Genomic DNA, 27,918 nt, shown 5'->3' with positions numbered 1-27,918 from the left:
TACTCAAGAGTGAAAACATAAGAGTTTCCACATGAGGAGAAAAGTTTTACAAATATAAGAAAGCCTCTAGTTAAATGTTCCTGCTAATTGTATATCAATGTATATCAAATACTTAAGGAAAGAATTCCTTAAGTAAATGTGAGAAAGCCTGTGTTTATGTCTCAAATCTTCTTGTGAACTAAAGGTGTCACATGGATATAAAAGAGAAAAATGTGAATGAAGAAAATGTTTTGTTAGAATTCAACCTTAGTCTTTTACCTGAAGGCAATCCAGAAAAGATGGCTTATCAGTGCAAGGAGTATTAAAAAAAAGGGTTCAGCTAAGAACTAGCAGTACATAATGTTAAGGGGTTTATATCAGAGAGAAGCCTATAATTGATTGAGAAAAGCCTCAGCTACCTAATCCAATCAACATTTATTGAGCACCTTTTACATACTAGGCCCTCTGCTAAGTCCTAAGGATACAATTAATAATAAAAAAAAAAAATAGACTGCTCTCAATGAGATTGCAATCTAAAAGAGGAGACAACACACAAAAAGGTAGGGGGGGGGGGAGGAGTCAGGTGATTCCCACCCATGAGGGTGTTTTTGCTCCAAAGAAATTGAAATCAGGAAAGAGAGCAGATGCAAGATATAGTGTTCTGAGAATTCAGTTTCTGCCTTCTATAAAGGAAGGCATTAGGAGGAGTTTGATACCTCAAACTCCAGCCCTCTAAATAGAGGAGAGGAGGCTGAAGGATGGAATCAACCAAGGTTTCAGTTAACAGCATAATGGTGAGTTTAGTACCATATCTAGTTGGACTATAAATATATCTTCCACATCATGACTTTTCCCCTTGGGATTTTGATATATCATGGATCAACATGAAAAATTAAATGGGAGTTTGGGGGGGGGTTGTACACACAAATCCAGTAGGCAGAAAAAGTTCAGAAACTCAGAAATGCATACTTAACCCCACATTTACAAGGTATTACAGATACCTCAAAAAGAAAAAGGAAAAAGTCAGATTCCTTCTATAGTATGAGGGGAGGGTCAAAAAAATTTACATGGAATTTCCAGATTGCAGGGGTGTTGCACTGCACCTCTAACCCCCAGATGTAGAAAAGACAACTGTATTTATATCTAGTGACTCATATACCCCAACTAGTTTACAAATAAACAATAATTTATCAGTAGTAAAAATAACTTTTTAATAATAATTTTTATAGTATTTTAAAATTCACATCTATTCCATCTATTATCTCTATTACTTTTCACAACAACCCAGTAAGATAAGTAGGACTAGTATTCCGTCCATCATACTGTTGTAAAATGGTAAGAATTAAAAGGTTGAGTATTTGCCTAAACTGGAAAAGCCTAGCCCGCAACTCAAGCCTTCCTTGTTTTAAGTTTAGCACTCTTTAACATTATATCCTAGGAGCAGAGCGGATAGAGTGGCAGTTCTGGAGTTGGGAAGACCTGAATTCAAATCTGTCCTTAAATACTTCCTAGTTGTATGACTCTGGGCAAATCACTTAACTCCAATTCCCTAGCCTTTCTAGCTTTTTTCGCCTTGGAATCAATGCTTTGAATGTATTCTAAGACAGAAGGTAAGTATTTTTTAAAAGTTAAATCTACATTTTTCTGGAAATCTTCCCAGTGCAATAAAGATCTTTCTCTTCCTTCTTACAAAAGTGATCCTTTGGCTCCAGGCATGAAGTCAATCATCTTCAGTTGGAAAGTTGGCTCTGTAGAGGAAAAGAATAAAGTCAATCCAAAGACAGAGACAGGATCATAGTCTCCATAACAACTGTCAATTCCTAATATCTTCCCAAAATGCACTAGAGTTGACTTCTAACCCTGAGGGAGTTCACAGTGGAATTATTAGGAATTGTAGTACATTTCCTATTCCCTAGAATAAGTACTATAAAGGAAATCAAGGTGAGAGTAAATCCCTTGAGTCTCTACCTTACCTAATCCAAGACTGAAATGAAGCTATAGAAAATTTGAAACATTTGCTGCCAACCTCCTGCCAGATAGGTGATGGTCTCAAAATGCAAAACAAGACATTTTGGACATGGCCAATATGAGAATTTATTTCTTACATATTTGTTTACATTATTCATAATACTTTATAAGTGCTTTCTTTTTTTAATTGTTCAGTGGGGGGAGGGTAGAAAGGAGAGATAATAGAGGTTTTTTTAAAATAAATACCTAAATAAGATTGGGAGGGAAATAATTTGTTAAGCATCTACTATATGCTAGGCATGAGGATAGAAAGACAAAAAAAGTTGTGAAAAAACTAAATTATAGGGCCCTTGAAGGTCCAGATACACCATGCCCAAATTCTCTGCCTTGCTCTCCAGCTTTCAGACCTTTAGATACAATTGTTTCCTCAGGGAGCTCTGGATCTCTACGCTCATCTTTCGTATTTCATCACAGTCTGGACCACGCACCTCCATCTCACACAGCCTCTTGTTTACCTGTAAAAAGCAAGACTAGATGTAGGGCCAGGTCACCAAGGTTCTCTTCAGGGCTTGGAGTCTGCATTTGATTTAAGTTCCCCAAGTTAAGCTCTCTAGCACAATGAGATTACCATGTTTAAATCAGAGGGAGTGTATGTAGGTATTGGAAGTACGAGGGTAGGAGGAAAAAAGTTTAATCACTCACTTCAGTCAGAAGTTCCAAAAGGTCCTGGTCAGGATTAGCTATGATAACTTGCACAAGAGTCTGGATGAAGTCTGAGCCATTCTCATTTCGGTATGCCACATAGCCTAAAGGAAATAGGTACCAATAAATCTTCCTTCCCATTTAGGGCCAAGGATGATAGAAGAGTAGAGGTGTGAGGTAATAGGACAGAGTAGGGATTTTTTATAGGACCACAGTCTTAAAATGTAAACAGATCAGCAGGTCTTACTCCTCTGGTCAGCCTGAAGATAGGTTGGTTTCAGACTAGACACAGTACCTAATTCCAGGAAAGTGTACTCATTCTGGACTAGGAGTTTTAGGCGCTCCTTGGGGTAGACTAGAAAGCCATACTTTTTTCAAGACTTAAATTTAAGCATAATTTGTTTGCCAAAAGTAGACTCCTGGTCCATATTTTGAGGATATTTTAAAAATTATGATTTTCCTCATACCTTCTGCAGCTGAATAGACTCTCAGGATGTCCACTTGGTCTGGGTTCTTAGGAGAATACCCCTTCGAGGAAACATCTAGAGTAAATCAGAAAATCTTAATTACCTTACAAGAAAATAATTACTACCATCCCCATCCACCACCCTAAAATAGTTCCATATAGGAACTCTCAAGCTAACAATAAATCAAAGGGACATTTCCATTCTAGCTTTTGGGAAGATTATAATCCTACCATTCCTCTATCTAAATCTCCATAGCAACTGTTAATTTACCACATATGTTAAAGTCTTTTATCCTGACTTTCTGCTACTCTTGTCTCTAGTCCTTTCCCCTCTCCCTTTTTTTCTGCCTCCATCCCATTCCTTGCACCATTTCCTCTACCAAGAGCAAACTCTCTCCTTCCACTACAATGTCTAATCTATGGCTTTTTCTCATTTCAAAGTCCATCTTCTCAAAGAGATATGTCCTGATGAAGTAATAGGAAGTCAGAATTCCACCCAGTTCCTCTTGGATTTCTTAGATCATAAGATTCCCAGCCAGAAAAGACTTTAACCATTATCTAGTCTAGTCTCCTAATTTTATAGATGAGAAAAATGAAGCTCAAAGAGACGAAGTGCTTTGCCCAAGTCATAGAGGTAGTAAGAAGCAGAACAGGAATTGTATATCCAAGCCTACTGACTCCAAGTCTACCCTACTAACCTACCCTACCCAAGTTCTTTCCATTCTACCATACTACAAACTGGGTTCGTTTCTTTGGTATTTGTTAGCATGTAATGTCTTCAGGGCTGAGGACTTTGACTCAAATTGGAAACACAGAGGATTCTGAGTAATCAAGAGAAAGCTAAAGGAAAAGAACTGGCAGATACAATTTATGTGATATTTAAAAGGACATGGAAAGTGAGAAAGATACTGCAGGAGAGATGAAAAACAAATATAGTCCTGATTTTCTAAAAGGGGAAAAGAACAATCAGCAACCTATAGGATAGTCTCTATTCTCTCTCCTGATCAGACAGCATCTGGGTGATTTTATTCAGCTCTGGGTGACACAATTTAAGGGCTTTGATGACATTAAAAGTGAACAGAGCGGGCAGCTAGGTGGCTCAGTGGATTGAGAGCCAGACCTCCAGATGTGAGTTCCTGGGTTAAAATCTGGTCTCAGACACTTCCCAGCTGTGTGACCATGAGCAAGTCACTTAACCCCCATTGTCTAGCCCTTACCACTCTGCTGCCTTGGAACCAATATGCAGTATTGAGTCCAAGACAGAAGGTAAGGGTTAAAAAACAAAAAGTGAACAGAGGATGGTAACTAGAATGGTGAAGAGCCTGTGTACATTTCATGGGCTTAGCTGGAGGAACTTCAAAGGTTTAACATGGAAAAAGGAAAACTAATGGGGGATAGTTGTCTTGAAATACTTGAAGGGCCATCCTATGAAAGTGGTATTTTTTGCCCCCAAAGGGCAGAACCAGGAGTGGGGTGAGTAGGAGTTTCTGGTTTGTTTGTTTTTTAAGGTAAATTTAGGCAATGCCAACAAAAACTTCTTAACAATTGGCACTGTTCAAAAGTGAAATGGCCAGGGGCAGCAAGGTAGCACAATGGATACAGTGTCAGACTTGGAGTTGGAAGGACATGGCTTCAACCCTGATCTCAGATACTTCCTAGTTGTGTGGCCCTGGCCAAGTCACTTAACCCCAGTTGCCCAGCCCTTGCCATTCTTCTGTCTTAGAACTGATACTAAGACACAAGGAAAGTGTTATTTTTTTTATAGGTTGGGGATGGGGGTGGAGGTAGATGATCTGCCTCAGGAATTGGTGGATTCCCCACCACCACCACCATTGAGGTTTTAAAGCATAGGTTGGATAATCATTAGTCAATTCAATTTAAAGAGAGTTCCTTGGAGATTTGTCAAGTATATTATAATGGGGACTGAACTAGATGATCACTGAGGTCTTTTCCAACTCTAAAATCCTGCAGTTCTGTGAATTGAAATATATTAGAAGAGGCAGCAAAGTAAAGCAGAAAAATAACCTTGGACTTGGAATCTCCAAATCGAGATTCATATCCTATCTCTCTCGGCAAAATCTGTAACTTACTTGCTCAGACACCTTGGGGAAATCCCTTCACCTCTCTGATCCTCAGCTTCCTCAACTCTAAACTACGGATAGCAAGACTTTGCAAGTCACATGAGATTAATGTGAGGATAAAATGGAAAAAAAAATTATGTAAAGCTTTTCATCAATTTGGAAGTTCTATTCAGTTCAACAAATACTGTGTCTATTGTGCGCAGAACTGTGTTCTGGAGGAGGAGGAGATAAAAAGGAGGAGGCAAAGGTAAAAAAGTCAATCATGGCTTTAGAGCTAGTAGGGACCCTGCCTTCAAGCAGTTAATGGTCTAGCTTCAGCCTCAAGTTCATTAGGGGATGAGATCTACACATTCACAACATTTATACACGTGGAGTCGAAGCCATCTGAATGAATGAGGTTCCCAAGAGAGACAGTGTAGAGATAGATAAGGACTGAGGATGGAGCTCACCCTTAGTGGTTGGGTAGAAGGGCAAGTAATGAAGTAGAGCAAGACTAGATGATGGGAGAGCTCCCTGTAGCTCCAAGGAGGAGGAATCACCTACCTTGAAGGTTAGCATAAACCTGAAGGATATCTGCATGAGAGGGGATGGTTGAAGGCCTCTGTAGCCAATGCTGTAGCCAACTCCCCAGCCAGGGCAAAGCTCTAGGTCTCATGCCTGGGTCTCTGTTACCTGAGAGCCCAGAGGAAGAGGGTAGAAATGAGCATGGTCATTTTATGAGTGTTGACGCTCAGGCTCAAAGTGATGGAGTGGCCTGGTCCGGGTCATTCAGATAATAAATAACAGGGCTAGAATTGGCCCACAGTCTTAAGTTGCATCCAAAGTAAGGAACAGCGTATGGGTTTGGGTTCCAAATCCAGCATTCTTTTATCTACCTCCACAAGAAAACCCATGAGGTAACTTGTAGCTACTGAATATACTCTGAGGGATAGGATAAAATAGGGAAATGGCTCTGCCTTTAAGGAGTATAAGGGATTCAACAAGGAGCCAAAACAAAAAAATACATAATACATATATACAACTGTTAGAGAGCAACATATTCAGCATACCTATAGATGGTGTCAGGGGGGTTCAGAGTAGGGAGAGTCCCCTTTTTGGCTGGAGTGATCTGGGGAGGCTACATGAACCAGCTGGGATGGGAATCACCTTCAGAGAAGAGAGAGCTCTGGCATGAAGCTAAGAGGTAGACTGAGAAGGGAAAACTGAGGGCTGGAAGCTAAACCACTTGAGTTCTAAAGTTACAAGAGGGCTGTGTTCCCCACTCACCCCCACGGCACCCCTGCAGCAGAACAACTTTGGCCTTCCCCTGCAGGACCTGACAAGCGCTCAGCTCGCTCACCATCTCTTCCACTTCCACCATCTGTCCATCAGCCCCCAGAAGCCGTCCCTGAGGTTCCCCATGGGCCATGAGGGCTACCAGGGCACAGCTCACATTGGTCCTACGAGCATCCAGAAGTTCCCGGAACCGAGTCAATTCCTTTCGGAAATCCTGAGGGCAAGGAGGAGAATCCCAATGCGGCCCCAAAGCAGGGGCTCTTTTTTATAAGGAGAATTCATAATTTCCTCAGGTCCGTGTCAGGTCCCCTACCACCACCAGTACTGACCATCACCCATCTGGCCCTTGATGAAGTTGACTCATTCAAGCTTCTTTATTTTGGATCACCCATTATTTACTTCAGGCCCTCCATTTTAAATTAACCCCTTCCCAGGAATATATTCATATATTCATATTCAATCCCTCACATCTCAAAGTACTTAATGTTTTCAGATCCAGTTCCCCATAATAGGCCAGATGTAAGAAGAGAGAGGGAAGGCATTGGAGTCTAAAACCTGGGAAGAGTTACATAAGCCAAACTCTGCTTCCTTCACAATTTTACTAAGGCCATCCATCACAGCCAGGAAATTCTAATGCAATGAAATTTATTGTGGATAAAGGTAGCTGTGTGACCCTGGGCAAGTCACTTAATCCCCAATGCCTAGCCCTTACCACTCTTCTGCCTTGGAACCAATACTTAGGATTCCAAGACAGAAGGAAAGAGGTTTAAAAAAAAAAAGGACAAAGAAATGATTCTCTAATTTGCTTGGACCAGTAGAAGGGATCCTGAATTCCAAAATTAGAAGCTCTGAAATAATAAGGACCAAGGAAAACAATTCTTGCCTTCCTGATTTCTCAGAGAGGATGGGTCACATGTTTTTCTGGAAGAACCTGGACACCAGGAAATTTGGACGGCCAATAGGGAAAGGAGCAACCAGAACAGCAGCAGGCTTAGAAATAAAAATGTAGAAAATCTGGCCAGCCACCAAGGCGACAGGGCTGCTATTGGAGCAGGAGGAATAGAGAAGGATCCTGGAAAGAATTTTAGGTGCAAAGAGCATGAGACCCAAGATCACTAATTTAGATCTGGAAAGGACTTTAGATATCAAGTCCAGCTCTTTCATTTTACAAAGGAGACCAAGAGAAGTGATTTTTCTGAGAGTGCATAGACGATAAGCTACAGGGCTGAGTGAGATTTGAACATCGCTGTCAGCCAACAAGGGAAGTCAGGGAATTTTTCAAGTACTTGGGCCTTCAGGGAGCAGCATTGGGATAGTCTAGTTCACTCCTTATCTACCTTTATCCTCTTCTCAGTCCATTCTCCCTGTCTCCATGCATCCCTTCCAGTACCTCACCTGGGCAGTCGGGTTCATCTTCAAAATGCTCTTAAAACCCAATGTCTGGAACAGTCTCTTCAGGGCTTTCAGGTCCTGTTTAGCCCCAGGGCGGTCCCGGGTGACACATAAGACAAGGGCCACCTTTGCCCCAGACGTGTCATACACCCCTTGAGGAATGGGGCTGAGCTGGGGGAGCCAAAGAAGGAGAGAAGAGAGGAATTCGATTGGGGAGAAGGAGCTGAAAGGGAAGGCTGTCTCAGTTCAGCCTCAACCCTAAATCCTTGTATCCCCCTGCTTTCCTAACTCCTTTTCTCTTGACCCCTTCCTCCTTCTCACTGTCTTCAGGCTCCTGTTTACTCAGTCATGAGCTTCCCTCCACACAGACCTCCGGTCTACTCCTTTTCTTCCTCCCCTTCAGGCCTCTCTTTTCTTCCCTATTTTTTCCCCAGGCCCACTTGGTCCTTTCTTACCTCCAGGCCCTGTGACCTTCGTCTCCCAAGGTACAGTGCACCCCGAAGGGAGCTCTGGAAAATGGGGCACCTGTGCCCTGTGGGAGGCATCTCCTGAGTTACCTTGCCAATGACCTGATCGGAGGAAGAAGGGCAATCAGCCAAAAGGAACCTGAAACTAGATTTAGCCCGTCTTAAAGTCTTAGGGGAAGCATGAAGAGTAGACTAGTTCTGCCTGGCCCCAGAGGGCAGAAGCAGGCCAGCGGGTGGGAATTACTGGAAGGTATATCTTAACTCTTGAAGAACCTTGTAACAATCAGGGTGGCCAGCAATGGAATGGGCCACCTTGGGAGGGAGTAAGCTTGAAGACAGTGAAAGTCTTTAGGCAGAGGACAACTATTTGTTGAGGATATCATAAAGGTACCCGCTGCACAGGTTAGGATGGAGAACTGTAGCAAGTCTCAGGGGGTAACTCCCAGACCCACTCAAAACCGGAAGAAAGGCCTGAAAATGAAGGCAATGGTACGGCCCGGGTCTATGGGGTGGCCCATTTTGGACTTAAGGATCTTGGGAAGGAGAGTAGGATTCTTTCAATAAACCTGCTTTTAATTACAACTGCGATAACTAGAAAAATGGGGATGGTAGAGGGGGAAAAAGAGGGAGGAGGAGGCTCAGCAAACATACTGCTAGCAGACTCTCAAGACCTGGGTTCTAGTATAAACTTCACCACTAATAAGAAGGCCTTCCACGATCTGATGCAGGAGTGCCCAAACGTTTTACACAGGGGGCCAGTTTACTGTCCCTCAGACCGTTGGAGGGCCGGACCATAAAAAAAACTACAAACACATCTATATCCTGCTGTCTGGGATAGCGGAGGCTGCAGCGCTGGCTGTGATGGGTCTGTCCCACCTTGCTCAGGCCCATCACTGCCACCACTATACCGGGCAGCAGTACACACAGTGCGGAATCCCCTCCCCCAGATCCCCGCTCACCATGCTGACATCTTCCATTGTGCAGCCACATAATCCTTTGTGCAGTGCCTCCTTCTAAGGCGCAAAGGATTATGTCACCGGAAGTAGTACTGCACTGAGCGACTTTGTGGCACAGCCACACACAGTGCTCCTCTCACTGACCACCAATGAAAGAGGTGCCCCTTCCGGAAGTGTGGTGGGGGCCAGATACATGGCCTCAGGGGGCTGCCTGTGACCTGAGGGCCGTAGTTTAGGGACCCCTGATCTGATGCCTCTTTACTTTTCCAGCTTTATCTCCCAAGTGGTAGCTAAGTGGCTTTGTGGATAGAGAGCTAGGCCTAAAGTCAGGAAGACTTGAGTTCAAATCTGAGCTCAGATACTAGCTGTGTGACCCTGGACAAGTCACTTAACCCCATTTGCCTCCATTCTTTGTTGTAAAATGAACTGGAGAAGGAAATAGTAAACCACTCTAGTGTCTTTGACAAGAAAACCTCAAATTACAAAGAGTTGAACACGACTGAACAACACTTGTTTCTTTCCTTCCCAATACTCTCCATCATTTCAGTCAAACTGGGAGACTGACTTTTCTAAACCCTAATTCTCTGTGTGCTCAGTTGTTCAAAACCTAACCATCTTTGGGACCCACGTCCATGAAACCTTTAAACCCTCTTCGAAGTCTTCTCCTGCTCCGCTCCACCCCCAACTTGAGGGGACTATGTGACTCTTGCTTCCTAGTTGTGTGATGAAGACGTTGAATTTCTGAGCCTGGGTTTCTTCCTCTGTAAAGTGAGGATGCATGCCTCGGGGGCATTATCAGTAAGGTACTTAGTAAACCTTAAAGCACTATAGAAATGTCTCATTATTTACGTGCCTCTTTCCACTAAACCATACTTTCAGACTCCACACACCCCAAAATATTTATGTAATCTAAAAATTGTTGAGTGAATAAATATCTGGAAAATGGGGCAGAGAAGCTAGAGTCATCTGGGGTCCTGAAGGTCATGGTGGGACCCACCTACCCCTTAAGACTAAAGGTGGGACAATGGGGCCTCCCATTGCTAAGCCAGTCCAGACCTGGGTTAGCACCTCCAACAAGTGCCAGTGGGGAAAGTGCCGGCAGACATCTGTCAGGGTAGAAAGAAAGGCAATGGATCCCAAGTCTGCTAGAGACAAGAAGGGAGAAGTGAAGTCAGTTCAGAGAGAAGTGGGGATACCACTGTATCTGGGGATTTAGTGAAGATGTTTCCAGTCCCCTGATCCTGCCCTTCTCCCCAAACCCAGTGTCTGTGTTGGTTCTCACTCACTGTTGTGGATGTCCAGCAACAGAAACACTTTGGCTTTGCCCCACAGAGCTTGGCAGTGGTTCAGTTCTCTAACCAGCTCCTTCTCTTGTACCTCCTTCCCATCTGGCCCCAGCAGCCACCCTGGACGTTCACTGTGAGCGACAAGAGCAACCAATGCGCAGTTCATGCTGCTTCCACGGTCATCCAGATTCTCCCGGAAACTAGCCATTTCTTCCTGGAAAGACTGGAAGAGCAAGAATCCCAGAGGCCTGATTGCTTGAGCTTTGGAAAAGAAGTTGGAATTCCAAAGGGAAATAAAAGCCATTAGGAAAAACACTCACCTGGGCCTTGACAACTCTCCTAAGGTAGCTCTTACAGCTCATTACTTGGTACATAGCCTCCAGAGCAGCAATTATCCTATCCTCTCCAGCTTGCCCTTCTGTGGCACAAAGGGTCAGGGCCACTCGGGCCCCAGACGTGTCATAGTCCCCCTGGGAAGACAAATTCAGAGATGGGGTGGGGGATCTTTTCTTCTAGATAGGAGTCTAGGAAGGAAATGATGTTAAGGCTCAGTTTTAGACTGAGGGCAGGGGGAAGAGTCTAACATCATGTCAAGGCATTAGGTCTTGCTTTTCCTACCTTCTTCTCCAAGCAGACCCTACCCTCTGCCTTTTCCACTGCCACCTGCAAGGAGCCTGCCGCCAGGAAGGACATGACCAGTTATTTCTCTGCCTCCTAGACTCTTCTCTGGCTCTTCTCGGTGGGCTCCCACTCCCAGGTTCTCTCATCCTTTGGTGTTGCACTTTGGAACTCACTTTATGATTTCCCAAGAGCTGAACTCTGCCCTCATCTTTGAGATAGGAATGGGCCGCTGATTTCCTGGTTCCCCAGTGATCAACTCATTGCTCTAGTCCTCAAATTCAGGCACCACCCCTTATACAAGAATGAGACAGGCTGTCTGCCAGTACCTGGCTTTTCTCCTAGACCTTCAATCTCTTTCCTTAAGGCCAATCCTGGCCTGAGTTATACTTAGCCCCTGCCTTCCTCTACCCTCATCTGGTTACACTTTAAGGTCACATTTCTGTTGAACTTCAGGGTTCATCCACACCCTCTCGAGAGGTAACATAAGATGGAATTTTCCATCTGACAGTTGAGACTTCCTATCCATTTCCCACACTAGAATGTGAGCTCCAGTACAAGAATTGTCATTTCCTATTTGTATTCCCAGCACTTAACACTTAATGTTTTCTCATTCATTCCTTTATCATCCTCGGTGTGCTTATAACATCGTACTCATTCTGAGAATCACTGGGCTGGAATTCCTGGGTCCTGGGTACCACACTCAGGTACTGCACTCTTGCCCCTGAGCGACTCTCTCTTCTTTGGACGTAATTCAGTTAGGGGGTGAAGGATTCACTGAGAGTCCTAGGTGAATCCTTATAGGGCTTAAGGTTTGCAAACGGTTTGCTTTATAGGATAATCTGATCCTCACAACACCTCCCCACCCCCAAAGGTATTACACAGATACTATAGTTGAGAAAACAGCCTCAGAGGTTCAATGAGATGGCAGTGATTACAATGCTGTAATTCATCGGTGGGATTAAAATCCAAGTCTCGCATCTTGAATCCAAGTATGTTCTATGATCTCTTACAATTGACATTACAAAATCTCAAAGAAGGGTCCTCAATGTAGTTCATTTGTTGCCTCAACAAGAATCCTCTACATCACACCCTGTAGCTGACTTTGCTTGAAAACCTCTGGTGAGAGGGAACACATACTACTACCTCAACAGCCAAGCCTTTACTAGTATTTTTCTGTCTTAGCATCAATTCTAAGAGTGGTAAGGGCTCAGCAATTTGGGTTAAGTGACTTGTCTAGGATCACACAGTTAGAAGTATCCGAGGCCAGGTTTGAAGCAGGTCCTCCCAACTCCAGGCCTGGCTCTTTATCCACTGAGCTACCCAGCTGTCCCATTTTCCCCGTTGTGTTTTTTTACCAACCTCATGGTCCTTCAGCATCCTGATTACTCTCCCAGTTTATCAATGGTCTTCCAATAAAATGTGGTCCCCAGAACGGAACACAACATTCCACATGTGGTTTGATAAAGCAAGTGGGACAATTACCCTTTTGCTCTAGTCATGATGCTCGTGTTGAACTTGCCATAGGTTAAAACACCTAGATTTTAAAACAAAAGACTATCTAAACATTTGCTTTCCCTATCTTGTCTTTGGTGAAATTGATATTTAAAAATCAGTTGTAAAATTTTACACTGATAATCATCAAATGTCATGTAATTAGATTTTGGGGGCATGATATTTCAGCTTTTTGATAGCTTTTAAAATCCTTTCATTAAATGTTAGCTATTCCCTTTCATCTTTCTTTAAGCCATTTAATAAAAATATTAAATAGCCCGGAGTCAAGCACAGATCCCTGGGGCACTGTCCTAGAAACTTCTGTCCAAGTTGGCATTAGACTCTTAGAGAACTATTATAGATATTCCCTGCTCCAGGTCACAAGTAAATAAATGACATAGAGGACAGAACCCCGAGGTCAGCTGATCTTGGGGTCTATTCAAATCAGTCCTATCTCTTCCCTTTCCCGGAAGCCAAGAAAGATAGCCCTTTATCTAGGCAAGAGGGGCTTTGGCTACATCCAAAATTCTTATGGGCCACAGCCTTCACCCCATCTCTCAGGATAGCTAAATGTCAGCCCTGGAAGGCCTCTTACAAAAAATATGCCGTCTGACCTTCTTGTTTTATAGATGAAAAATGGAGGCCCAGAGAAAGAAAAGGAATTGTTTCGGATCACATAGCTAGTAGGCAGGAGAAAGGTCTTGGAGAATAAATCTAAAATTCCTGCAACCTCAGACCACTCAGAGAGCCAGATCACTTCAGGGGTGTTGCCCTGGGCTAGTACCTAAAGCTCAGGCACTAACTTTCCGGGAAGAAGGCTGTCCAAACCAGTTGCTTGGGTATATAAAATGAGAAGTTAGCGCCACCAAGTGGCAAAATGCCGCATTACTCCTAGAAGGTCAGAGTTGTGAGGCCACAGTCTGGCCTCAGTTTTTCACTAAGCTGAGGTGACCACGAACTGAGATGAATCCCTGCTGGAAGGGCACCAGTGCTATTAAGAAGGACATGACCACAGTGAAGGGAGATTTTTCCACTTTTATTTGAACTTTCCTCGTCCCCTCTGGGAGAGAATACTCATAGTCTCGTTTCCTTTAAGAAATCTAGCCCTGGCTTGGGCTGAAAGGCACAGGTGTTCCGAGTGCCCCTATCGTCCATTCCACGGACTGTTTCTACATGGAAAAACCTCTACATACAAAATGTAGAAATCATACAAAATATGAGAACTTGAATGGCTACAAAATGTCATTGTGTGGCACCAATTATTTTAAAAGGCAAGTATGATCCCGGGATTATCAAAAGGAGTGTACTTTCCTGCCCTTCTACAGGTCAATGGTCACTCTACTTAATCTCTTGGGAAGGATGTAGAGAACTTAAGGACAGCCACAAAAATAAGGTCAGAAAGGTTCAGGAGGCAGAAGTGAAATGGGAAAGAGAAGGTGGACTTACAGCTGTCTTCTAGGTGGGGGCAGGATTCAAGTAAAGGAAGAAATTGAAGGTGGTGGTGATGGGGGGGGGAGGGTCAGGCAGGGTAAGGAGAGATGGAGAACATGGAAGAGACACTCTCATTAGTCTCCAGAAGAATGACTAAGAACTGTCCTCCTCAACCTTCTTCAGAGAGCCAGAGGCCTGAAATCCCCTTTGGAGTCCTTCCCAAATCATTGATGGAGCTTTACCTAGAGCCTACCTCCATTCTCAAGACTCCAGAAATGCAGAAACATTTAATATGCTGTTGTATAAGAAAAAAATGCTTTGAAGGAAAGCAGGTGGCAGAACCAAGATGTCAGCTTAGTAGCAGCAAAAGCTGAAACCAATTGGAGAATTCTTGAAGGAAGCAAGGCAGACTGAAGCTGAATCAGGGAGTAAAGGAGGAGGCTGGGAAAGAATATCCACTGCATCACCCCATACACAAATACTTTCCACTGATTAATTCACACGCCATTCCTTTCCCCGTCTTCCCACTTCCAGGAGATACAGGTCAACAAAGGCAGGAGGATTAATTCTAATGAAAATGATGGCTTCAATAATGCTATCATCATCCAATAAAGAGACAGCTACATCCTGCTGGAAGGAATTCCTTTTGACTATGGATCTCAATCAGAGTGGAAGAAAATAAAAGCATTTTTATGGCCAAAAGCCTTTAGGGGACTGTTGAAGTTGAGATTGGATAGTGGTCAGGGGAGTGACTACGCAAAGTAGAGGGAGGTAAGGGACTTGCCTCAACCTCCCTACATTTCTGTATTCCCTTATCCTTTCAAACTAGTATATAATCCCAGGTTCCAGAAACCTAGAGGGAGAATGATAAAGGAAGATGGGAAGGAGAACAGAAGGGGAAAATAAACAAATATTAAAAGGTAATAAAATTCACTTCTTGGTTCTGAGAAATATGAAGAGATGCCTATGTTCCACAAGTTCAAGGGGACCAGGGAAATAGGAGTGAAAGTCAGTTTTTTGTGACAGCTGAGTTTTCCTTGTCCACATCGATATTAGCTGGAGGTAGAGGAAAGGTGGCAACATAGCTATCAGGGAAATGAAAGATAAGAAGATCCTCCTGGTATCCTAAGGAGGGCAAGAATGGCCCTCCCCTAGAAAGGGGCATTTCCAAATATTCTTGAGAGTGCTTGGCAGGCCCCAACATGGATACTTGGTGATTAGACTTTTGTCATCTTACTTTGGAATCTCTTTTCATCTGGTGGAGCCTTGGTCATCCCACTGACTGTGCCATCTTTGCATGAAGGCTCTGGTGGGCAATGAGGTGCGCCCGCTGCTTGAAACTCTTGTCACATTCACTGCAGCCAAAGGGACGCTCACCAGTGTGCACTCGACGGTGGTCTAACAGGTAGGAGCGGAGGGAGAAGCTCTTGCCACACTCAGTACACTCATAAGGTTTCTCACCAGTGTGGATACGCTGGTGGTCAGTGAGGTATGCACTTCGGCTGAAGCTCTTGCCACACTCAGTACAGGTGAAAGGTTTCTCACCTGTGTGGACACCTTGGTGGCGAACAAGATCTGAGGAGCTGCGGAAACTTTTCTCGCATTCCTGGCACTTGTGGGGCTTCTCCCCTGTGTGTGTACGCTGGTGCCGTGACAAGTCTGAGCCCCAACGGAAGCGTTTTCCACACTGCTGGCAACTATGGGGTTTCTCAGTTGCCAGGTCTCTGAATTGTCTCCTGCGTGTAGGAGGGCGTCCTCTCCTCACCCCCCCAGAGTGCTCTTGTCCCAGTTCTCTCTCAGGTATATTCTCACTTTCCCAAACTTCACCTTCCTCAGTGCTCCAGGGTACTTCACCTCCAGATCTGCCAGGCAGTGGGTCTATTTCTTTCAAACTAGCCTGAGAGAAAGCTCTCTCATTCTGGCTCTTCATCTCCAGACCTGGGTGGAGAAACAGATCATTAGGCATCTCAGCTGATACAAGAGAAGAAAAATTAAACTATCTAATTTTAGGAGAAAGTGAGGGGCAAAGTCTACCAAGCCACTAAGGAAATGAAGAAGAGACTATTCTGACTGCTACTATCTATTTTGTGACCAGTCTGTCCTTCAGAACAAGGGAGAACTTACCTTCTTGCATCATGCCTGCCCACCCTTCTAATGGAATCTGGAAAACCACATGACCAAGAGGAAGCAGATGAAGACCCCATACCTTCTGGGGAAGTGAGTGGTTATTTGCCTAAAAAGTCAGTCACAGTCACAGTCACAGTTCCTTTGCCATGGGCCAAACTAAGAGGAGCCACTGTCTTGAGTTCACAAGGTTCAACAGCCTATAGAGCTCAGGGAACTGAACACATTAGAGACTCAACCATGGATGAAAACTAGTCCTTACCCAGAGAGACATTGCAGAAGTTCTCTCGTTTTATGTGGCAGAAGAGCTCCCTCTGAGCAGGGTCCAGACAACCCCATTCTTCCCGGGAGAGATAAAAGGGCACATCTCCAATAGTCATCGGTCCCTGAAACAATGGGACAATCTGGCTCAGTGTAAGCTGACTTTAGGACATTCTCACCCTTCAGGTCTAGATTTAGAGGGCTGGGATGTGACAAGGTCAAAGGACCAAAAACAAATGAATTTAGATGGTGCCTTGAGTCATGCTAAGTGCTTTACAAACTTCTCAAAGGATTCTCTAATTTCTCTTGATTATCCTGACAATTTGTGAGAATTACTGTCTACATTTTGTAGATGAAGAAACTGAGACTCCGAAAAGAAGTATCTTGTCCATGATCACTTAGCTTGTGGGTACCAGAGTCTCTCCTGATTCCCCCATCCAGTATTCTTTCCACCACACAATGCTGTGAAGGGAGGGGGGAAAATCTTACAAATATAATTAAGTGATATCCCAACCTAAAATCTGTATTATGAAGAGGACACCCTCTCTCTCCTGGCCTTTTCTTACACTGTTCCTTTCCCTAACTTGCCCTTTCTCCTTGCCCAATGGATTCCTATTCATTCTTTAACCTTTTGTGTATCAAAGACTCTTCTGGCAATCTGGGGAAGCTTATGGACCCTTTCTCAGAATGTTTTAAAATATATAAAATGAAATACAGAAGATTAAAAAGAAAACTACTTATACTAAAATATGATTACTAATTTTTAAAAAAAGAAACCCAAGTTTATGGACCCTAGGGAAGAACTCTAGGCTTTAAAGTCATCATCTCTACATGGATGACTCTAAAGCCTGTATCTCTATTCCTTTTCTCTCTCCCTAAGTCTAACTCAACTCCATCTGTTTATAAAATATTTCTGCCTGGATTTCAAATATGTTTAAAACCCAACTTTCTGTTTTCCTCATAAAAGTTAATATTCCTTCTGACTTCACTATCTCTGCTTTTCTTTTTTTTTTTTTAATAAATCCTTATTAAATGATGAATTGATGGATTTCTATAAGAACTGGAAAGATCTCCATGAACTAATGCACAGTGAAATAAGCAGAACCAGGAGAACATTGTACACAGAAACTGAAACCCTGTGGGACGAACAAATGTAGTTGACTTTGCTACTAATAGCAATACAATGATCCAGGACAATTCTGTGGGACTTATGAAAAAAAATTCTATCCACATCTAGAGAAAGAAATGTAGGAGTAGAAATGCAGAAGAAAAACATATGACTTATCACTTGTTTATTTATATGGGTATATGATTTGGGGTTTTGGTGTTAAAGGATTGCTCTTTTACAAAAATGAATAATATGGAAATGGGTTCAAGAGATAATATATGTATGTATAACCCAGTGGAATTACTTGTCAGCTCCAGGAAGGGGGAAGGATTAGGGAAGTAGAAAACATGAATCATGTAACCATGAAAAAAATTTTAAAATAACAAAAAGAAAATAAAAATAATAAATAAAAGCCCTTATCTTCTGTCTTAGAATCAATACTAAGTATTGGTTCCAAGAGAGGAGAGATAAAGGCTAGGCAATAGGGGTTAATGACTTGCCCAGAACCTCATAGTTAGGAAGTATTGCTTCCTAAGAAACAAACAAACAAAAAAAAAGGGAAGTATGAACCTAGGCCCCCTTGCCTCCAGGTTTGGCTTTCTATGCACTGAGCCATCTAGCTTCCCTTATTTCTGTTTATAGAAACACGATTCAGTCTCCTATATTGGAAATCTTAGTGTTTGACATCTCCCATCTTTGTGCTTATATGCATTACTGATCAAGTCTTATTGTTTTTATCTCTGAAATATGTCTCACCTCTACCTCCTGTCTACTCTCATAGCCATTATTTTAGGACTATTAAAGTAATTTCCTAACAAGTCTTTCTAACCCAAGGCTCTCTCTCACCCAACTGATCCTTCATAGCAATGCCAGATTTCTTTTCCTTAGGCAAAGAGCTATTTCAAACTCCTTCAGCAGCTCTTAACAGCCACAAAATAATGAAAAATAAATGCCTGGCATTTATTTAGCATTTAGGGATCTTTATAATCACTTACCACCCTAACTCATACTATTCTCTTCCAAGTATTAGTCTATGTTCCAGTCAAACTGAACTATGTTGGAATCCTTTTATCTGTTGAATTTCCTACCTACTTTACTCTTCCAAGCTAAACTCAAGAACTGGAGCTGAAGGAGAATGTGGATTTGACACCTCACTACCAAACCTTGTCACAATCATGAAACCTGATCAAACACAGATGTTTGACACAAGTCTTTCAAAAGAGGTGGAACGGAGTGAAAAATACTACATCTTCTTGAGCCTTTTTCTCTATACACTGAAGATAGAGCTTGGTTTTAAGGTCTCTTTGTATGGCAGATCTAAACAGAGTTTTTGAAGGTACTTGGTCAGTTGACAGTAACTGGAGTGGTCAGCCCTGAGCAATTTGAGATCACCTGAGCACATGAGGAAATGAGGGGATTCTTATGTTACAATTGCAGAAGATGTCACTACAGGGCAGATTGTTGCTAGGGTTACCCAGATAATAGAACATAAATTCATCCATTCACATGCAAAGAGAGAAGAGTTGATATTTTTTTAAGTGATGAATATAGAGGAAAGCAAATGGGAAAACTGCTATCAGCTCTGACTCTGTGAAGTAAAAAATTGAACTGTTAAAAATTACTTTTGAGGGTCTCCCACGAAAATTGTTTCTATAAAAAGTTTCGAAATGTTGTATCTGAAGACAACTACATGTATCCCAGGTTTCTAAAATAATAATCATTTTTAGAATGTAAGCAAAGCAGCTTATTGCTACTCAGTTATTCTTTTGGAAAATCAAAGTATTTTATTCTTACAAAAATAGTGACTCCTCCTTAAAATAGTGGACAAAAATTTTAGTCCATAAGTTTGGCATATTATTAAAATATTAGTTTGGATTGGTAGGGCACACTGTGATATTAGACTGTTTAGAATCAGAATGTTATGTAGAAGATGACTTTTACATGAAGGAATATAATTTTAACTTGATTTTTTTCTAGTATATTTTTCTAAAGCTATGTTTTATTTTTTGTACTCAAAGTTTAGAGTATATGTTTACTATCTATACATTTTATTCCAAAGAAACTGTATATAACAGAATATACTATATTGTACAAAAATTATTCGAAACTAGTTTCTTTAGGTATAATCAAGTACTTATATTGATAAAGGTTTAATTGTAGGCTGACTTCTTAATATTAAATATATTAGTCATATACAACTCACTAAAATAGAGAAATTTTGGAGAGCTATTAATAATAGTGACAAAAATCAGATTATAACTGTAAAAAATTAAAAGTAAGAGAAGCTAAACTCATATATTACTTCCTTCATTAAGTATACCCTGATCACCCAATTTGGTATTCACCTCCCTTCTCCCTTAGACTTCAAGTAGCACTTTCACTGTACTTCTTTGACTATTATTATTTATTGTTCTTATCACATTCTGTTTTTAATAGATTGTAATGTCCATGAGAGTAGGGGCAATCTCTTAAACTTTGTATCTCCCATAACACTTAGCAAAGTGCTCTATACTCAAAAGGCATTTCATGTCTATAGAGTCATAAAAAAGTCAAGAACTCTTCTCAGAATATAAGAGTGATGTCATATCATGTCCTATGTTGTCAGCACATCAAAGTCCTAAGGTATCCATAACTCACATGGATCCCAGAGGAAAAAAATGCATCCACCATCTCTCTGGTGCTCCCCTCCTTTAGAAGGGCAGGAAGCTGGGAAGCATGTTGAGCTGTGGACAAAGAACAGAACCATTAGGGAAACCAGATTAAGTCTATAACTATAGCCCTCTCCAGGACTCACAATCTCCCTCTATAGCACTTAGAGCTCAATGGAACCCATGAAAGGCCCCATTTAGACCTATACCAACTGTACAATGACCTAGAGGATGAAAAGAATCCTGACCCTATACTTAGAAGCATTAAAGTAATTACATTCAGTCCTTTTTTGACCCTAACGGTCCCATTGATCATATTACCTTCATCTAGAGGTCAAAGGAAAAAAGTCTCTCTCTCCCTCACACAATCTGTTCTAAAAGCCCTTCTCCCCTGCTCAAGTTTTCCCAGTTCATCTCTAAATCCCCTCTCCTACAGGGATGGAGACTGACTTACAGTCATGGCTCCTCTGTTCTTGGGATCCTGTTCCTGGACTTCGGCTCCACGCCCCTTCCTCTTGAGACACCCCCTTGGCATGGGTCTCCCCCTGTGCCAGCAGGAGGCCTGAGGACCCCCGTCCTCCTCCCTGAGTCTCCGTCTCCTCTGAGGGCTCTTCCTGTCCATGCACAACATATATGCCATCAGTGCAAGGTCCAAGGTCAGGGAGTCTCAGTTAAAACCCCCAAAATAAAACACAGGGTACATCCTTCAGGGATGCAAGAAAGGGAAGTAAGGAAACAAATCATCTGGTTCCTCGCAGCATAAAACAATGTGAAATGCTATACTATACTCCCATTGAACCCCACAAAGATATGAATTGATAAGCGATCAGTTAGAGACCAATGACAAGCAAAAAGCACTGACTAGAACCAGAATCAGACCCAGCATCTTGGAGTCAAATGGGACTTTTAAGGCTAAGACTAGTATAACCGTTTTCCTTCCCTGTAGTATCCCCAATAGGTAATCAAATTAACCTCTGTTTAAAGGCTAACAGTAACAGATTTGCATCTTGCCCAAGAGAGCTCATTTCATCACTGGACATCTTCCTTTTACTAAGTTTAGTTCTTCTGCTCTCTGCTTCTAGTTCCATCCTCCAGGGCAGAGGAAAACAACTCTAACCCTGCTTCTACCTGAGAGCTCTTCAGATGTTTGAAAACATCGAGGTCTTTTCTTACTGTCAAAAAGTATCATGGCATTTTTGTCAGATGATTCTTTCAAAGAAATAACATGGACATGGGGTCAAGTTGCAGTTCTGCTCTTTTCTAGCTTTATGAACTCTGGGAAGGCACTGTCCCTCTCTGGGCTTCAGTTTCCTATTCCTATTAAAATGAGGATAAAAATATCTATACTACTTAGCTCTCAAAGTGATTGAGAAAAAAGCACTCCGTAAAATGCTATAAACTGTAAAATGCAACAGAAATGTGTACTATTAGCACTGTTTTTGTTTTGCAGCCTCAACATATACAGACATGCTTAAGAACATTTAAGACTGAAATCTAAGATAGGAATGTCCACATGTAAGCCAAGGATAAAGAAGAGTCTTTCCCTCTCCAAACCTTTTAGTTCCTCCACTTTTTCTTCATTCAGGTAGCAACAAGCAGCTCACCTGCTGCAGTGAGTTTCTGGGCTGCTTCTGTAAGTCCTCCACCATGGCTACAGCTTCTTCCCCACTTGCTGGGCAACGTTCCCTCACCCAACCCTGGATGCCTCCAGGCAGGACGGTCAAAAACTGCTCCAGCACCAGCAGCTCCAGAATCTGCTCCTTTGTTCGAGTTTCTGGCCTCAGCCACCGACAACAGAGTTCCCACAGCTGACTGAAAGCTTCATGAGGCCCATCTGTCTCTCTGTAATGGAACTGCCTAAAACACTGACGGAAGATCTCCGAATCTGTGTCTTCCTTAGGTCGAGGAGTTTCTTTATCCCAGAAGGAATCTTCCTCCACCTTTACTATCAAAAGTCCCTCTGGTTCCACTGAGGCCTGGATCTGGTTGCCTGGAGTTGTAGCCATCACCACACTTTGAGTCACAATATCAATTTAATTCTGACTTGTGCTCTGGACACCGACTGTTTCCCAAGAGAACAATGTCTTGCCTCTGGGCACCTGTGAGAGAACTTCTCCTGAGGAAAGAAAAAAAAATCAGAGTAATAGCTGGTGTGTATCACACATACACACAAAAAATAAAACTCAGCCTCATTCATCCAGTCCTAAGCCAGGGCCTTAGGAATAAAAAAATACTTCTGTCAGGGCCCAACTCAGTTTTCCTCTACCATAAAGCCTTTTTTGTTGTCCCCAGTGGAAAATTAGAATTCTGCTTCCAATTTTTTATACACTGCCTTGTATTACAGTTATTTGTACACATGCCTCATCCTACTTCTTATACTATAAAATACTAGTAAGCAGTCTGTGCCTGACTTCATCTTTGTATCCTCAGCATTGAGCACAGGGCTTTCTAATACAACGTGGATGGTGACTAAATGTTTGTTGAATTGAATTAACACTTTGTAACCTCAAGGAACGTTGGCCATCATTACAGTTAAGTTGAGAAGACTGGGAAAAGAAAAAGTATTGTCAATCCTCTGATGGAACATCATGTGAAAAGGGGAAGTATAACTTACCCATGGAGCTTCAAGGACTTACAGATTTAGGGCTGGAAAGCTCCTCTGGGATCATCTAGTTCAACTGACTCATTTTACAGATGAAAGTGAACCCCAGAGAAGTCATGACTTGCCCAAGGTCACATAAGTAGAAAGAAGAGCCAAAATTCAAATCCAGGTTGGGAGGGATCAGGATCAATGGAAACAGTAATTACAATAGCTCCATTTACCCAGACTTTAAGATGTATAAAGTTTTTTCTTCACAATAACCATGGCAGCAATGGTGTGCTAGAGCCAGCTCATAACAGCTCTCAAATCAATCATTCAATTTTCAGTGTGAGCACATAGCTTGGAAATTGGAAAACCTTATTCTGTACTTAAGAAAGTTATAGAGAAAATGTTAAGAATGCAGATTAAATGTCAAATGTGCTAGATGTCCTTTTTTTTTTTTGCAGTCAGTTATTTCTGTGCCAGACGTAGGTTCCAATACATACAAAGAATTTTCTAACAAATGGAGCATCTTTAAGGTTATGGAAGTGTCTGGATATCCACTACTCTGAAAAGTTAAAGAGGGGGTTTCTGTATCAAGTAGAAAGTTAACTTGAAACAGCCTTCTAAATTTAAGATTCCATGGCTCTAAGCTACAAAAAAATGTTGTTTCAGTGATTTTCCTCAAACTTAAAGAAGGAAAGGAGCTACAATCCCACCTGCACAGGTACAAGACTGTTTCTATCAGAATCTCTGGATCCAATACTGGGTAAGGCAAAGGGGTCCCAACCAACCTACCTCCTTTCCAAGTGGGAAAGGAAATTTCCTGAAGGCCCAAGCAAATGGGCCAAAGTATACCTGTCATCATATTCAGTGGTTCTGTATGCATATCTGGAGAGAAAGCCTGTTATACTGGAAAGAGCACAAGCCTTGGAGTCAGGACATCAGGGTCTGAAAGCCATCTCTAAGACTAGCTTAGCTTTGTCTCAGGGCAAATCACTTCACCTCTCCAATCTTAATTCAACAAATATTTATTAAATAAATCTCTATTGTCTGCAAGGCCCTGTGGATACAGAGCTGTAAACCTTGACAGTCAAGGTCCTAAAGGAATTTACAATTCAATAGAGAGATATGAGACTAGGAAAGATAATTGCAAATCATATAGAAACAGATAAAGGTTCAATTCAAGGAAGTACTTTCTAACAATTGGAAAATCCCTCTAATCCAAACGAATAGGCAATTGACTAATTTGAGCAAAGCATGATAGTAAGCACAAAGAAAAAGCAAAAATTGTTTCTGTACACAAGTTGCTTACTTATATTCAACATATATTCAGAAAAATAAATACACACAATTTGAGAAGGGAGAGGGTACTTTGGGGGAGGGGGCAGACAGCAAAAGCTTGCCTTAGGAGCCAAAGTATATGAGCTAAGCCTTCAACTCCTGTGGAGTTCTAGAACCTAGAAACCCCTATGGAGGTTCTAAGATGTGGAGGTGAAGGGGGGGGGGCTGCATTTCAGATACGGGAGACAAAGGCACAGATAGAATGTTAAATTGGGAACAAAAAGGGGAAGAGAATAAGCATTCATTAAGCTTATTATTATTTATGTGCCAGGCACAGGGCTAAGCCAGAGTTTTAGGGTTAGAAAATAGTAATCTACAACAGCACCTGAAACTATAGCACTAGGAGAAGTTGCAAAGCACAAAGAGGTAGTCAGCATGCAAGGAGAAATTCACAGAGCAAAGGCTCACTTCCAAGAGGACAAACTCAGCTTCCATAGTATACTTGCACTAGGCATGACTCCTGCATTGTTACAGGATTGTAGATTCCAGGAGGGCAGAGGCTGTATACAAAAATACTTTGTATCTCCTCGGTGCCTACTGAAATATCCTGTGCTTAATGTTTGACGAACTAAATGCAACAAGTAAATTGACTTCACTGAGCCTCAGTTTCAACATCGGTAAATGGGTACGATATTAATGTCTGCCCTACCTCACACAGAGACATGGGAAGAGGTCTGGATGAACGGTAAAGCGCTGCAGGCGGGTGCGCTGCCATCGTTATTCCGATTATTATTGCTGTCGTGGCTTCGGGTCCCTCCATCTGTTCGCTGGTCAAGGGGTGGCGCCTGGGCATCCGGCCTCGTCCGGGCGCAGTCGGCCCGGGACCCCATTGCGTCCCCGCGGGCTCTGCCCCGCAGTTCAGGGACCGAAAACCAACTGACATCAACTGCTCACCACGACCCCGGAGCTCCGGGTGGCAGGGTCCGGCCTCGGCCTTCTCGGGACACTGCGGAGGCTCTCGGAAGCGGTCACAAGAGAACGCCAAGCCGCCACGGATGCTGCGCCCCCGGGGACACTCAGCAAGCAGCAGAGGAACCGCCGGCTTCGGGTTCTGCTACCAGAACCCCAACCTGACTTTGCCGCGGAGTATTCTGGGAAACGAAATCCCGGTCAGGAGACTTCTAGGAATGGAGACTACAACACCCAGGATGTACAGCGGCGCCATAGCCAAGCCAGTCTCTTCTTAGCCAATGGGCAAAGAGGATAATTTATCCATGCCTATCAGAGCAGACTCGAAGATTAACTTCCGGAGGGCAAAAAAAGCCGGGCCAGGTAAAATCCGGCATCCCTTATTTTTGGAGGAGGATAGTGTAAAATACCACTCTAGAATCTAAAATTCTGGGACTGGAACACTCGAGTGAAACTGTGAAAGTCACTGCTGTGAAAGGGAAGGGTTAAATTCCAGAATCCTCCTTGTTCTGCCGGAAGTGTCTTGATGAATTTTTAGCCCGGGATATATTTGTGGTTAACCTGCCCCTCTTTCAAGGGACTGATCCCTCGAATAATCACTGAGTCGCTCCTCCGGGGGTCTGAAGAAAAGGTTATCTGGCCTCTGAGAGATGGAAAACGTGAGCCTGGGAAAACGGCTTTTTTCCGAGTGACCCAATCATTTCCATCCTTAATTCTTCTGACCTCCTGGGTCAGGAGCATCCTGGAGTTCCAGTATGGGAGGGAGGAGTTTTCAATCGGATGTAGTCTGGGAGGCGGGACTTACTGGTTAATATCATCTGGGCGGGACGAGAGAGAAGCTTCCTAGGTTAACCTAGCTCAGAAGAGGAGCTTCTTGGGGGATGTAGTTTCAGAGGGAGGCTTTTTTTTTTTTTTTGAGACTATAATGGGAGAAAAGTTAATAGAGGGAGAAAAATCACATACTTATAAATCGAGTGCTGGCGGTGCCGTTAGCAGCGATTTAGGTTTATTTTTACAGCCAAAGTTTCAAAAGATCAAAAGAGTAACATCGTGGGGGATGTATATAGTTTGGGCTGGAGGAAGGAGTTATCCTGGAGTATGTCTCCTGGACAAGAGAGGGGCAATTTGGGCCTTTGGGAGGCTCTTTCTTCCAGGGATGAAATCTGGAAACTGGCATATTTATGATTTTAGAAATGAGGCCAATACGTCGACGCTTGACGCTGTGATCATGGAAAGCCTCCACTGCGGGATCTTATGAAGCACAAAAATCTCTTTCTTTTCAATGCTTATGATCTCGTCTCCCCCATCCTACTAATTATGGATGACCCTTTAAAAAAAATTAAAAATATTTTTAAAGTTCATATTTTTGTCAGTTTGTCAGTCTGGAGGAATCCCGTTTGAAAAAGAAAAAAAAAAGAATGAGTTGCCCTTTTCCTTAATCCCCAAACTGAGTGGGCTTCTTAAGGCAGGGAAAGAAGGGAACTGCCCAGTCCAAGGCCCTCTGCAGACTTACTCTAAAATAAATATTAATTAAGCACCTTGTTAGGTGAAGGAAATATAAAGACAAATATGAGCTGATCTTGACCTTCAAGGTGTTTGTATTCTATGTACATGTAACAATATAATATATTAAAAATAAATTCAAAGTAAGTTCAGGGGAGAGACACTGATTAGCAGCTGGAAGGATCAAGAACAGTTGTGTAGAGGTGAGTGCTGGAGCTGAGCTTTAAAGGCGGAGGTGAGGAGGGAGTGCTCTGCTGTTGGTAGGGTGCTAGATTTCAAAGGGAGGGGCAAGTAGTAGTAGATAGAGGATGAGAGGTCCTGGATTCAAATATGGCCTCAGACACTTCCTAGCTGCTGACCCAGGGGCAAGTCACTTAATTCCAATTGCATAGCCATTCCTGCCCTAGGATCTGATCCTAAATCAGAAAGTAAGGAATTACAAAAGATAGTGTAAAAAGGGAAATGAGTGAGAGGAAGGGGGTGGTCATTGGGAGTGAGACAAACTCCCAGGGGAAATGAGAGGTAATGGGATCAAGGGGACAAGTAGAAGACTTGATGTTCACAAAGAGAAAAGCCTTCTCTTTCTTGGGCACCATAGCAAAGCTAGAGCAAATGATTGAAAATGTATATAGATTTTGAGGCATAGACTAGACAAGATAAAAAAAAATTGTGATGGATGGTCTTAATTTTCTCAGTAAAAGAGCAGATGAGCTGGGAGGCATAAAGGAACTGAAGAGAAAGAAGGTAGTTTGAAACAGCCTCAGAGTTATATTAAGTAAAAATAAAAAAGACTGCCAGAGTGATACCCTAGTTGAGAATAGGTAATATGAAACTTAATTCTGTTAAGTTTATTTTGTGGCATAGAAACATAGAAAGCAAATGACTGGTGGAAGTGGATCTAAGGTTGAATATTTGAGAGGAAGTGAATAGGATAAGGAAAATGGAGATTTCAGGGTAGGAAGCAAATACAGGCATCTCTTCCACATCTCAGCTTTCCCCATCATGGTCTCCACAGATATATTTCAAGCATAAGAAATTAAACAGGAATTTTGGGGGAGTTTTGTGGAAGCTGTAGACACACAAAGGCCAGCTTTTATATAGAAAAAACTTAGAAACTCAGAAATTCAGATTCTATGGTAAAATTCTTTTTTTTTTTTTTTTGCTGGTTCTTTCTAGTACTTACTTCTTGACTTTGGAATTTATGTTAGTGCTGGGCTGTGTGTACTTCTGGGGGTTGGGGGATCTGGGGAGGGTCTGGTGCCATCATACCCTCACTGGCTGACAAGGTCACAGTCTGGGGAAATGGGGTCTGAAAGGCAGTCCCC

The 27,918-nt window shown here is 42.5% G+C and overlaps 2 protein-coding genes and 1 pseudogene across 6 annotated transcripts; 1 reads left to right on the top strand and 2 right to left on the bottom strand.

Moving 5' to 3' along the window:
- Positions 1-941: 941 nt before the first annotated feature.
- CASP16 (caspase-14) lies at positions 942-11,759 on the bottom strand. 3 transcript variants are annotated; one of them, XM_016424117.2, is made up of 12 exons: positions 11,191-11,759; positions 10,893-11,042; positions 10,573-10,795; positions 10,343-10,431; positions 8,319-8,432; positions 7,867-8,034; positions 6,463-6,685; positions 5,740-5,868; positions 3,117-3,191; positions 2,650-2,753; positions 2,355-2,462; positions 942-1,727 (listed from the first exon to the last, which is right to left on the bottom strand). In XM_016424117.2, exons 1-12 carry the CDS (start codon positions 11,263-11,265, stop codon positions 1,710-1,712), a joined length of 1,476 nt encoding a protein of 491 aa, XP_016279603.1. In that variant the 5' UTR covers positions 11,266-11,759; the 3' UTR covers positions 942-1,709. The 3 variants fall into 3 exon arrangements, with proteins under 3 accessions (XP_016279603.1, XP_016279604.1, XP_016279605.1); XM_016424118.2 differs by having other exon boundaries at positions 10,343-10,428; positions 11,191-11,755; XM_016424119.2 differs by lacking the exon at positions 5,740-5,868 and having other exon boundaries at positions 11,191-11,756.
- Positions 11,760-13,701: 1,942 nt separating this feature from the next.
- ZNF213 (zinc finger protein 213) lies at positions 13,702-24,964 on the bottom strand. Of its 3 annotated transcripts, XM_001370924.4 has the most exons (6): positions 24,831-24,964; positions 21,861-22,372; positions 20,711-20,870; positions 20,246-20,331; positions 16,502-16,625; positions 13,702-16,053 (listed from the first exon to the last, which is right to left on the bottom strand). In XM_001370924.4, the coding sequence occupies exons 2-6, from the start codon at positions 22,260-22,262 to the stop codon at positions 15,386-15,388; spliced, it is 1,440 nt and encodes a 479-aa protein (XP_001370961.1). In that variant the 5' UTR covers positions 22,263-22,372; positions 24,831-24,964; the 3' UTR covers positions 13,702-15,385. The 3 variants fall into 3 exon arrangements, with proteins under 3 accessions (XP_001370961.1, XP_016279606.1, XP_007499182.1); XM_016424120.2 differs by lacking the exons at positions 16,502-16,625; positions 20,246-20,331; XM_007499120.3 differs by lacking the exons at positions 20,246-20,331; positions 20,711-20,870.
- Positions 18,784-19,322, top strand: LOC130455534 (glucosamine 6-phosphate N-acetyltransferase-like; annotated as a pseudogene).
- Positions 24,965-27,918: the final 2,954 nt, after the last annotated feature.

The sequence above is a fragment of the Monodelphis domestica genome, chromosome 7, assembly GCF_027887165.1.
Source record: "Monodelphis domestica isolate mMonDom1 chromosome 7, mMonDom1.pri, whole genome shotgun sequence".
Lineage (NCBI taxonomy): Eukaryota > Metazoa > Chordata > Mammalia > Didelphimorphia > Didelphidae > Monodelphis > Monodelphis domestica.
The sequence above is the reverse complement of the archived record's forward strand: the minus strand, read 5'-3'. Positions and strand labels throughout refer to the sequence as shown.